We start from the raw sequence: 12,070 nt of genomic DNA on the forward strand, positions 1-12,070 counted from the left end.
AACTGCAGCCTCGAGATTATTGTCAAGCAAAGTCCATTGAAGAATTTGGTGGAGCTTCACAGGGAGTGGACTGAGGCTGGAGTCAGCGCATCAAGAGCCACTACGCACAGACCAACCCGAGGCACGGGCTACAAATGTGGCATTCCTCGTGTCAAGCCACTCCTGAAGCAGAGACACTGTCAGAAGCCTCTTACCTGGGCTGTGGAGAAAAAGAACTGGACTGTTGCTCAGTCCAATGTCCTCTTTTCAGATGAAAGTACATTTTGCAAGTCATTTGGAAATCAAGGTCCCAGAGTCTGGAGGAAAAGTGGAGAGGCACAGAATCCACGTTGCTTGAAGTCCAGTGTGAAGTTTCCACAGTCGGTGATGATTTGGGCTGCCATGTCATCTGCTGGTGTTGGTCCACTGTGTTTTCTGAAGTCCACAGTCAACACAGCCATCTAGCAGGACATTTTAGAGCACTTCATGCTTCCTTCTGCTGACAAGCTTGATGGAGATGCTGATTTCATTTTCCAGCAGGACTTGGCACCTGCCCACACTGCCAAAGGTACCGTACCAAAAGCTGGTTCAATGACCGTGGTGTTACTGTGCTTGATTGGCCAGCAAACTGGCCTGATCTGAAGCCCATAGAGAATTTTTGGGGTATTGTCAAGAGGAAGATGAGACACCAGACCCAACAATGCAGATGACCTGAAGGCTGCTCTCAAAGCAACCTGGGCTTCCATTACACCTGAGCAGTGCCACAAGCTGATCGCCTTCATGCCTCCGCCGCATTGATGCAGTAATTCATGCAAAAGGAGGCCCAACCAAGTATTGAGTGCATAGAAATGAACGTACTTTTCAGAAGCCTGACATTTGTTTAAAATATCCTTTTTTTTTTTCTTTTTTTTTCAGAGACACTGACATCTGGGTTTTCATTATCAATAGCCACAATAATCAAAACTTCAAGAAATAAAGACTTGAAACATTTCGTTCCACATTTACATTGATCAGACGCTTTTATCCAAAGCGACTTACAATTATTCAAACAGCGACGGACGCAGCCATCAGGAGCAATGAGGGGTTAAGTGTCTTGCTCAAGGACACTACAGCATGCTAGCAGGAGGAGCCTGGGATCCAACCAGCAACCTTTAGATGACTAGACCACCAGCTCTACCTCCTGAGCTACCATCCCCAAATCTATATAATATATGGGTTTCACTTTCTGAAATGAGTGACAAAAAGAAATTGACCTTTTTCATGATATTCTAATTTTATGAGATGTACCTGTATATCATGTAGTATATATTGTGTAGTCTATACTGTATGTACAGTACCATGCAGTCTATATCATGTAGTGTATATATCATGTACAGTATTTTCATTGGCGGTGCAGCTGTTACTTGGTCTCAGAGTCCAGGACCCTGAAGATCCAGAGGACTTTCCAGCAGTTGGACCAGGAGCGATGGAGTGGACCCTCCCCCATCCTGAGGGAGCCAGGACCAGGAATTGATTACGCTCACGGACAGGAAATGATGACGCCCCTGACAGGATGTGGCTAAACCAAATAAGCTTGATTTCAGATTCTATCGAACCCTAGAAACTGGAATACAGATTGGTTTGTTCTAAGAATTTTATTTATCTTGCAGTGCTATACAATAGTGCAGTTTAAATAATTTCTGTTTCCAAATTAAAGTAAAGACTTTTTACAACTCAAATATATAAATATGGCGAATACGGCAATCTAGCACCGTTTCGTACGTGTACATTTACACTTTTTACAAGACTAGAAACTAACAAAAAAAAAAAAGTATAATAGTGTGAGGGAAGTTCGCTGCACAACATTACATTTCTGTACAATCCTCCAGTTCTGCCACAAAGCTTGGTGATCAGCCCGGACTTGTGGAGGAGCCGTTGTATGGATTTCTAGGGACCACTCCAGGACTATTCCACTCAGATGATTTGCATTGACTGCTCTGTCTACGGTGACTTTAGAAAAGTTGAAACACCAAGCGATGGTTCTTCTGGAGAGGAAATAAAAACCAAATGGAAACGGAAACAGTTGCAGATGTGTAGAAAGGGTGAGAAAATAAACAAATCAGAAGAACGGGGGGGAGGGGGAGGACGTTCCGAACTTCCCTCAGGATGGCAGCGCCAGGGAACCGGAGGCTGATCTGTTGGTGAGAAGAGAAGTTCAACACCACGCTCCAATACCTTATGACAGTTAACAGGGTGTCCAGAATGGGGACTCACTCCATGTTGCTCTTGAGCTGGTAGACGGTCCTCTTGTCCAGGTAGCGGCAGAACAGCGTCAGCAGGTTGGACGGCAGCAGTAGAGGCTCCACCAGGGAACACTGGGACAGGCGACCCGCCACCTGGAAGATGGTGTCCGTCCTGGAGGGAGCAGAAGAACCGTCTCCTGCTCAACATCTCAACGTTCTCACCTTGAAGGAGTGTCATGGCTACATGACTACTCTCCTACCAGGTCTCGAAGTCGCCGATGCTCGGCTCCAGCGGGACGCCAGATGACAGCAGCCTCTCCCCTTGGGAGAGGAGGGCGTAGAGGACGGAGAGACCAAACTGAAACCACAGACAATGTCCGTCCGGATGCTAGTTATCAGTAAATAATCCCCAGGGACCAGGAGGTTATTTAGAGAACCACCATCTGGCCGCATATTACCCTGCTAATTACATACTACTTACTGAATAGATCAATACACAATTATTGAATTGGAGTTTAATGTAGCAGTAATATAGTGTAACTAGTATGTCTAGTTTCATAACCAGTCGCAACATTGTAGTGAACTATTCTTCATATCCATACATGAAACATTTACTGTAATACCCACAAACTATTTCTTGTTATGTTAAACTGCCCTTTAATTGTAGTTGCTATGAAGCACCAGAGTTATTCGTACAATTTAATGTATGAATGTATGAAGAACTAATATTTCAGACCTCCAGTCATTTATGTCTGCACCTTGTTCTGGCAGGCCTGCGTCAGGCTCTCCTGGCTGCTCAGGGTCTCGCTGGAGGTCAGGTCCTTCAGGACCTCGATGAGCTGGCTGAAGGTCAAGCGTCCAATCAGGGTCCGCAGGGTCGGGTAGAGTACTGGGAGGGACTGTTAGGAGACACTTCACTACATTCTACAGAGGAAGAACTGGGAGTTCTTATTTCCATGATATCTTCCCAATACTAGAGCTGTGGAAATTTCTCTGTTTTAAGACCCATTGCGATGTGGACGATTCTGCATCAATGCAGTGACAGAACACAATCAGGAGATTGTAGATATAATTAGGCCTACATGAAGAAAAAAACACAACACCCCAGACCAGACCATTTGTTTCTAATTTACAGATTTTATTGTGATTAAAATAACAGCCTACACAAAATTGAGTTGTCTGGAATCTCTGGTGGTGAGGGGAATCAGGCACTGGACCGGCCAATCAGAAGCCACGCTGCAGGACGTGCCGAGTGACGTCGACAGGGCCGTGTCTCGCTCCACCCCCGATGTCAGTTTACAGAAGCGGCGACGATTTTATGGCTAAGCTAGCGGAAGATGTGGCTCCCATGGTGACGGTGCTATACCGTGGGTTGACACGTCCATACAGAACCCACGCAGTGCTGCGAACACCGCATCCTGAAACATGACTATAACAAAGCAACGTCTTACTAACTGAGGAGGGCTGGGAAAGAGGCAACGCGTCGGTTCAGGGAGAGAGTAGAGTCTCATTTCCAGCTGTCTGACACCGGACACGTTGCAGGGATCATGGACCACAGAGGCAGGGCTACCAGCATGGTGAATGCTGACGCTTTCTGTTGGCCCCCGGGTAGCATAAGAGTTCCGCTGCCAGGGGTGAGCGCACTGAGACTGGTGAACACCAGGAAAGCAGCCGGTTCGGACGGCGTCACTGGACATGGTCTGAAGACCTGTGCCAACCATCATATTCAGCCTCCCTCTGGCACAGGCCTTGGTGCCCATATAGAAATTTGGGGATACATTGAGATGCATCGAGAATCGTGTTTCGATTAGTTGACATCCTAATCGAAGCGTGAGGCCAGTGACGATTCACCCCTGCCCAACAATACTTCCTCCTTCATGCCCCAAGGTCCCCTTGGAATTCTGGGAGTTTTCCCTGCTCTGAGGTCTTTCAGACCAACGGTGATAAAACCTGCCAGCACAGAATCTCAGACCCCGAAGTAGCCGTCCGCAGCCATATCGGTGACACGATCACCAACCAGCACAGCGAGGAGCAACTGAGGACATGAAGCACACGGAGGACGTGGAAACAGAGCAAAATGAGAACCTTAACACACGACTAAACTCGACCCTGTGTATTGCCGCCTGCGGCTAAAGTTATTATTTCCTGACTAGCGGGGTGGAGTCTTGCATGCTGCCTTTGCCATCGGTGGATGCGAGGCCAAATTGGAAGGGATCTTTTGTGTCCTATGGACAATAGAGGGCGTTGAATCCAATGCAGTCCATTAACCATCTATTATTTAACAAGAAAACAAAACTGAAATACATGCACATTGGGGAGTCAAAAGGTCTGGGGTTCGGGTCCTTTCGATTTAATGTATTATGTTGGAGCTTGCGGATACCTCGTCTGCGTCCCTGCTCATCAATGCTGGGAGGTGGTACACCACCACCCTGAGGATCTGCAGAGCAGAATCGTGGTCCAGAAGCGGCAGCAGACGAGCGACCAGCTTCTTTCCTTTGGAAACCAGGAGACAAGACAGAAAGTCCACGCCCGTCTCTCTGCCATGAAGCACACAGGGTGAAAACATTCAGCGCTTTAGTTTCAATGCCAAGAGAAGAACTCAGTCAGAACTGACAAGCTCCACTTTGAGATGATGCAACTCACAAGGCATCGTGGTGTCGCAGCTGAGACAAGATGTTCTCCACCTTCTTTTCCATCAACCTCTTCTCCTCCTCTGCCAGCAGTGTGGCCTTCGTCCTGTTGGCCTCTTCTACCTCCAACATGACCATAAAGAGCTGCAGGAGAGCAAAGCCGTCAGTCACCAGCCTCTGTCAAAGTAACTGAACTTCAGCGCTAACTAGGAAGTGTTTCACCTTCTCGATCTTCAGCAGGTTCTCCAGTCGCTGTTTCCGGGTGTCTTTCTGTTCCTGTCGAGAAACAGTGTGAAGACCAGGGGAGGCGAAGCAGCAAAGGAAGGTTTGCTTCTTACCTCATGTGGCGTCTGTGCTGGGTTTGCGTTGACGGCGCCAATAGCCCTGCGAGGCGAGAAGCAGGTCGACACAGCAACACGACCCAACGAACCCTCGATGTGAACGACTGGAAGAACAGCACAACGCAAAGTGATAGCAGGTGGAGTTAAAGTCAAGTGCTTCCAGCTGTCAGTTCCTTATGCTTCTACTACAGGGAACACTGGGAGTTTTAACCAACACGGCCAACTGCATCTACCATTTAGCACCGTGGATTTGGTGGAAAAGAACATCAATCCACCGTTCAAAGATCCTTAGTGGACATAGGTGCACATTTGACTAAGCAGAATCCAAGTCAGTTGACCTGTTTGAAAGAAAGTGCAGACTGGCCCTGAAGCGGCTCACGATGGTCTATTCCTCACCAAACAGGGTGAGGAAACCAGCCAACCAGGTCGTCATGGCGATGTGGGGTGTAGAATTAGAACAAGGAGACAGTCACCTGGTGTGTAAGCAGTCGTCTTGGTGATGTAGGGAGTCGTGAGCTTGGGTGGGTCCCTCTTACTTCTGATTCCCAGCTCCTCCTCCGCAAGCTTTGCCTCCAGTCGCCGATAATATTCCTAGAGCAAAGTTCATGCAGTGACCTTCAGTCTGAACATGTTCATATTGTTTAGGCTTTATCATTCAGAGATGTTCTCCCTTTTCAACGGGCCTGACACAGTCAACACAGGCCACCCCACCATACTACCTCCTAGCCCAAGACTGCCTGGACTCAAGCCTCTACTCAAGAAACCCTCTCCTCGGCTGAGCTGCCGTCCAGTCTCTCCTTTCTCCATAAAACCCTTGAGCAAACTGTCTCCAAGAAACTCTCTCAGAATGACCTCCTCCACCTGCTTCAAGCTCCTCTTGCTGTAATGGAGGCTCTAGGCGCCATTCCCCTAAGTTTTGAACGCTCCATCAGACCTTCACAGCATCCTATCTGCTGAATGATGCACCAGGTGACCCTACCTGGTAGTAGTAGTCCTCCAGGTATGGATTCTCGCTCTGCAGCTGGATCATCTGTAACCTGGTGATCCACTCCTTTTCCTTGTCAGTCATCAGGTTACAGTCAGGATCCCAGCAGTCCGGCTTCCTGTTCGGGTCACATGTTGAGAAATAGCCAATCCAAAGGAAGCTCCATAGTTTAAACCAGCATTGCTGACCTTTGCGACGTCCGTTTGCAAACGAGAAGCCTCTTATGTTGGGGGTGTAGCTGGGTGACCGGACCCGGGTACCTGTGGACAGACATAATTCTCAAATGATGTACTGAAGTAGTATTTGGTTCTCAAGGTTATCCATCTCCAGGTTCTGCTTCCCCCACCCATCCACAGCATCTGGTTCCATTTCAATACTGTAGCATTTAAATTCATCTTTTGTTAGGTGTCAAAAGGAAGACTGACACATGGGATCAATGAGATCTGGTTTATAGACCACCGGGACCAGGGGGCATGGCCTCGATCTATAATATTATGATAAGAGTTCGACATCTGGGCAGAGAAGTTGTGACTTCACATTTAATTGAATCTAAATACAAAAAAATTCCGAAGAGCACACAGTTCCATACCACTGAAGAAGAACCCAAAGAAAGGGTTTCTACCTAAACGGCTGTACGGGATTGGACAAGGGTCTGTAGAAGGGGGCGGGGCCAGGAGAGTTTACACCAAATTGGAGCTGCATCATCTTCGGTGTTCGAGGCTGAAACAGGAAAAAATGGCCGCCACAGTTAGGGGGTTAGTAACAAGGAAGAGGGTTCCAATGAGATTCCTGGTTATAAATCACCTGGTCGTAAAGTTGTTGTGGATTCTGTCTCGTCGGGATCGGGGACAAGTTCATCTGAGGAAACAAAAGTGAAGGTTAAAAACCTTCTGACCAGATTGATCCAGATCCAAATGTCCTACCCAGATCCATCTGTCCTACCCAGTTCTTAATGTTGTGCACGTGAGGCGGGGTCCGGGGGCTGAAGGGCTGAGCAGGGGGCCCTCGCCGCCCCCTGGAGGAGAAGGGATATGGCGAATCTGGTCCAGGGCTGGCACGCCGCTCCCTGCTGCCACGGCCATCGATGACGCACATCACGGCCTTATCCTACCGACCAATCACAGCACAGAGAGACACAGCAGCCTTGTTGGAGTTTGACCCACCCGCTTCATGGAACCAAGCAAACCAGATTGGAAACACCCCCCAACCTCTAGGATGGTCCCAGTCCATCGGCTCTTCCTTAACGCCGGTGTGATCCACTGTAAAGCACAGAAACTAGTCAGGAACGTGAACATTGGAATGTGTCATTAGAGGAACCAGCCACGAGTACTCTTGTCTCTCACCCTGCGCTCCAGCGTGGCCCAGGACACCGGTTGTCCACAGTCCACGATGGCGCTGTCGAGTGTCTGCGAACCCAAGAGCCATAAGTACAATACACTGCTGAACCAGCGTCCGTGTAGTGGCGAATGGTACCAAGTCACCTTGAGGCTGGGCCGGCCCTCCACTGTCACCATCACAGCGGGGTCTTCGAACATCTGTACCCTGCCTCCTCTCTGGCCCCGCCCTCTGCTGCACTGCAGCTTGGGGGAGGTGCTCTGGGCCGGGTTGGAGGCGGGGGCCTCCAAGTCTGGCGGGGTCTTGGTGGGCTCCCCTTCAGTGTCCAGATCTACAGGAGAGAACAGGGTCTGGGTCTCGTTCCATTTGGTGGGGCCAGGTCACGGATGCAATGTTCTACATAAGGAGAGGTTACCCATCCCAAACGTCTCTTCGTTGTAAAAGTCGATCTCCTCGTCTTCCTCCGCCATCACCTGTAGCAGCTCCGTGTCCATGTCCACGTCCTCCTCAGCCTCCCACCGGCCTCCCCCCTCCGGCCATTGGGGCGGGGGGGAGGGACACTGGGGGGGTGCTCAGTTATTTATGAATAATGATACTGCTCATAATGACCATTTCTCCTGTTTCACATCCTTCATATCACTCTGCTACATGCTAATGCTAGTGCCATCTGGTGACTACATAGAAAGTACAAGACAATTTAACATTAATAAAAGGAAGCAGTTTATTATATTCAATTACAACATGACGTGGCAGAGTTGAGGATGTGGAGGTTTTCATTGGGAGGGAAAAGGATGGACAGGATTAAGAATGAGGACGTTAGAGGGACAGCTCAGGTTGGACAGTTTGGTGGAAAAGTGAGAGGCCAGATTGAGATGGTTTGGACATGTGTGGAGGAGCTATGAGAGTTACATTGGGAGGAGGAGGCTGAGGGTGGAGCTGCCAGGCAAGAGGAAAAGAGGAAGCCAAAGAGAAGCCTGATGGAGGTGCTGACAGAGGACATGCAGGCGGGTGGTGTCAGGGAGGAAGATGATCCGCTGTGACCACCACTAACGGGAGCAGCACAAAAGGAGAAAATTCATATGTAGGAGAACAGTTCACTTTACCGCTGTGACTAGTTGTTAAAGAGAGGTAGGTAGGTAGGTAGGTAGGTAGGGGGGGGGGGGGGGGGGGGGTGGTGGTGGTGGTGGTGGTGGGGTGTGTGTGTGTGTGTGTGTGTGTGTGTGTGTCTCTCTCTCTCTCACCCTCTGCTCAGAGTCGCTCATGTCGTGTTGGTTCAGTTTCAAAGTGAAGCTGCTCTGAAGCTGCTTCCTTTCTGCAGCTTCACCTCATTAAGCTGATGATCAGTTCACCTGGCGGGGGCCACAGGTGGGGACATAGATCTAGGAACCATAGAAGTGGAAAGCATAGATCTTGACACCAGGGTGTAGGGGCCAGTGGTGACAGTTTGGCCCCTGACCGCCGCTCAGGACAAGGTTACACGTTGCACTGTTTAGTAACTAGAGAATAATGAACAAAAACATGAAATGTTTTATACATCTGTCATCCCCGTATCCCCCCACACACACCCATGTTTGTCACAAGTCATTTGAATGTATTTGTGTGTTTCAGCTGATGAAGTTTCCGTTCATTCATGGCATCGAACCGACACGAGTCCTTCATCAAACCGATGCAGGAAGCGCTGAGCGACTCTCAGGCCTTTTCTTAAAAAGGTAAGAGACAACACAACGCAGGGTATAAAATTTATTGAGTTCAGAGTTACACGTTCATATCATGTGGAGACACCTTCCACATGCAGGTAGAGGAGCCACACCCTGCCGTCCTCCACCACCATGAGATCCAGGAGGCGGAGGAGGAGGAGGCGGAGACAGCGTTGGGTTCCTCAGAACAAACAGAAGGGAGGAGGTTTCAGGGTCAGAGTTCCCGGGTGTTTTCCAGTGAAGCTCCTCCTCCTCCTCCTCCTACTCCTCAGAACAGAGGTAAGATGGAGGAGTGCTGGGTGGAGGTCACTGCACCGCCTGCTCGGGTGCGGCGCTGCTTGAGTCCTGAGGCTTCATGACGTCTGGGAGCTCTGGAGGGCTGGAGAAGGCCTCCATCTGGGGCTGCTCGAACAGCTCGTCTGAGGAACCGGGAGAAGATCTTCACATAAATAACCAGGAGATCATGTGACAGGGCCACGCCCAGACGCTGGTCATCAGTCAGCAAGGTCAGCAAGGTCATCAGTCAGCAAGGTCAGCAAGGTCAGCACCAGGAGGTTGTTTACTGACCACCAGCGTCTGGATGCACATTATCCTGATCATTACAAAACTACTTACTGAATACTAAACACTGAGAAGGATGTTTAACTGGTATTCTAGTTTTATAACCAGTATGTCTAGTTTTATAACTAGTATGTCTAGTTTTATAACTAGTCTAGTTAATAACTAGTATGACTAGTACATAACTAGTATGATGAGTTTTATAACTAGTATGATGAGTTTTATAACTAGCATGACTAGTTTTATAACTAGTCACAGCAACATAGTGAACTACTCTCCTACATATGTATAAATTATTATCACTAACTCTTACCACACTGTAAGAACTATAATTTAATGTAATAATAAACAACTTCCTGTTATTAGTGTAAAACCAGAATGAGTTCATTGTAGTCAGTGTTAGCATTAGCATGTAGCCGAGCGACGAGGGACGTGAGACCAGGAAATGTGGTTGCCGTGCCGACGGTCATCATCACAAGTCAGTTATTATAATTATTCTAATAAATAAACAAACAGGCATCATGACCACACGCTGACTCGATGCGTGGGCCTACCGCCGGTGCGCAGCGCGAGCCCCACGGTGCCGGGGGCCTGGGGTCTGGCCGTCTGGTTGGTGAAGCCGCAGTCCCCCAGCGTCTGGCTGTCCTCCAGCAGCTTGTCGTCCTGGAAACAGACAGGAAGTGATGTCAGAGGCGCGCCAGGAGACATGACATTTAGATTGAAAAGGTTCTTTTCATGTCACCGGCCTTGTAGAGCCTCTGCTCCTCGGGCGCTCTCTTCAGAACCCCCTCCACCATGCGCTTCAGCTCGTACACCGTGGTGTACTCCTTGGCGTCGGTGAAGATGGTCGTTTTCTGGCGGCGGATCATGAGGAAGACGTCCTGAGCAGAGGAGCAGACGCTTCATGAGACAGTGTAGACAGGAGGTTCCCAACCTTCTAACCACGGGCCCCCACGGGCCCCGGGTTCAGTCTCTGATCAATCTTCTTATTGATAAGATGTAACTGGTGTCTCTGCTCCAGTCAGGGAGTGAAACTAGGATCCAAAAAGTCACTTCTGGATGTTCTCTCTGAAGTTAAACTATGGATCCCTCTGCCGGGACCCCACGTTGAGAACCCCTGGAACCCGCACATGGACATTTGATTTTTTTGTTTTCTTGATCATCACTGTGAGTTAAACCAACTGAATCAAATGAAAGGATTTGTTTTACTGACTCGTTAGAACCGAGTCTCAAAAAAGAGTCAAACTTTCACCAGGATGGTGGTTCCGCTGTGACTCAGTCTGATCAATGATAGAATATTATCCGGCGATAGATAAATTATTGATCTCCACTTCTTCGTTTACCTTGAAGCTCCCCCAATCCGCGACATTTTCTTTCTCTCTTTTCTGAGCGTCAGTTACGTTACATTACATTGGTACCGGTTGAGTATCGGAGCATGTTTACCAGTACAGTACTTGACAACTGCATCGGGCTGTACACTGATCGGCGTAGAATACCGACCGATGGATCGGTGCATCTCACGCTTTATATCTAAACACTACGGTGACATTTTAGTTGTTGATTCTCACCCTCACAGCTATTAATTGATTTCAGTCATTAAAAACACATATGTATATGTGTGTGTGTGTGTGTATATGTATATATATATATATATATATATATATATATATATGTATACACACACACACACACACACACACACACACACACACACACACACCAGATACCTAGTTTAACAACTAACTAATTAATCAAATAACTAACTAATTAACCAAATAACTAACTAGCCAACACTACCAGCTACCTAACTAAGCAGCCATGGTGCCTCAGCCAGCTATCTGACTTAGCATTAGCCTCAGGCTCAGGAGGAGCTAACAGCATGTAGCCTCTAGCGGCATGTTTCAGTGGAAGCTGTGAGACGGTGTCATTTGCAGAGAACTCACCATGACGAGTGTTTAACCAGCTAACTAGCTAAGCAGCTAACTAGCTAAGCAGCTAACTAGCTAAGCAGCTAACTAGCTAAGCAGCCTGTCTGACTGCAGCCTCGGAGAGCACTGCACATGCGCACACCGAGCCTGACACTGTGTCCTTTAACCCGGAAGTGAACAGCTGGAGCGCTGGGTCGAATTACCGTGACACGTCATTTTGACGTCAGGTCCAATTTTCCGAGTTTCGCATTGAATGGAACGCAGCACGACGGCAACACTTGCAGCGTTCAAGTCCCGTGGGAGAAATGGACCTGGAAGCTCCACCTCTTGAACCGTTCGTTGCGTCTTCAAACGTGTGATTCGTTTCCTTCCGTTTCACCTGGAAAAACAAGGTG

The 12,070-nt window shown here is 48.6% G+C and overlaps 2 protein-coding genes across 3 annotated transcripts; both read right to left on the reverse strand.

Annotated features, from left to right (window-relative positions):
• Positions 1-2,119: 2,119 nt before the first annotated feature.
• Positions 2,120-7,986, reverse strand: patl2 (PAT1 homolog 2; the record flags this gene model as incomplete). The annotated part of the gene is made up of 17 exons (XM_080021333.1): positions 2,120-2,153; positions 2,233-2,373; positions 2,462-2,559; positions 2,960-3,100; positions 4,582-4,738; positions 4,845-4,975; positions 5,054-5,107; positions 5,170-5,276; positions 5,646-5,763; positions 6,152-6,275; positions 6,346-6,417; positions 6,780-6,877; positions 6,962-7,015; positions 7,100-7,264; positions 7,501-7,563; positions 7,639-7,823; positions 7,908-7,986. 17 exons carry the CDS (start codon positions 7,984-7,986, stop codon positions 2,120-2,122), a joined length of 1,821 nt encoding a protein of 606 aa, XP_079877459.1.
• A 1,233-nt stretch (positions 7,987-9,219) lies between these two features.
• Positions 9,220-12,064, reverse strand: LOC307246020 (elongin-B-like). Of its 2 annotated transcripts, none has more exons than XM_080021796.1 (4): positions 11,879-12,064; positions 10,494-10,628; positions 10,302-10,410; positions 9,220-9,608 (listed from the first exon to the last, which is right to left on the reverse strand). In XM_080021796.1, exons 2-4 carry the CDS (start codon positions 10,614-10,616, stop codon positions 9,496-9,498), a joined length of 345 nt encoding a protein of 114 aa, XP_079877922.1. In that variant the 5' UTR covers positions 10,617-10,628; positions 11,879-12,064; the 3' UTR covers positions 9,220-9,495. The 2 variants fall into 2 exon arrangements, with proteins under 2 accessions (XP_079877922.1, XP_079877921.1); XM_080021795.1 differs by lacking the exon at positions 11,879-12,064 and adding an exon at positions 11,691-11,839.
• Positions 12,065-12,070: the final 6 nt, after the last annotated feature.

The sequence above is a fragment of the Zeus faber genome (assembly GCF_960531495.2).
Source record: "Zeus faber genome assembly, chromosome: 20".
Classification (NCBI taxonomy): Eukaryota; Metazoa; Chordata; class Actinopteri; order Zeiformes; family Zeidae; genus Zeus; species Zeus faber.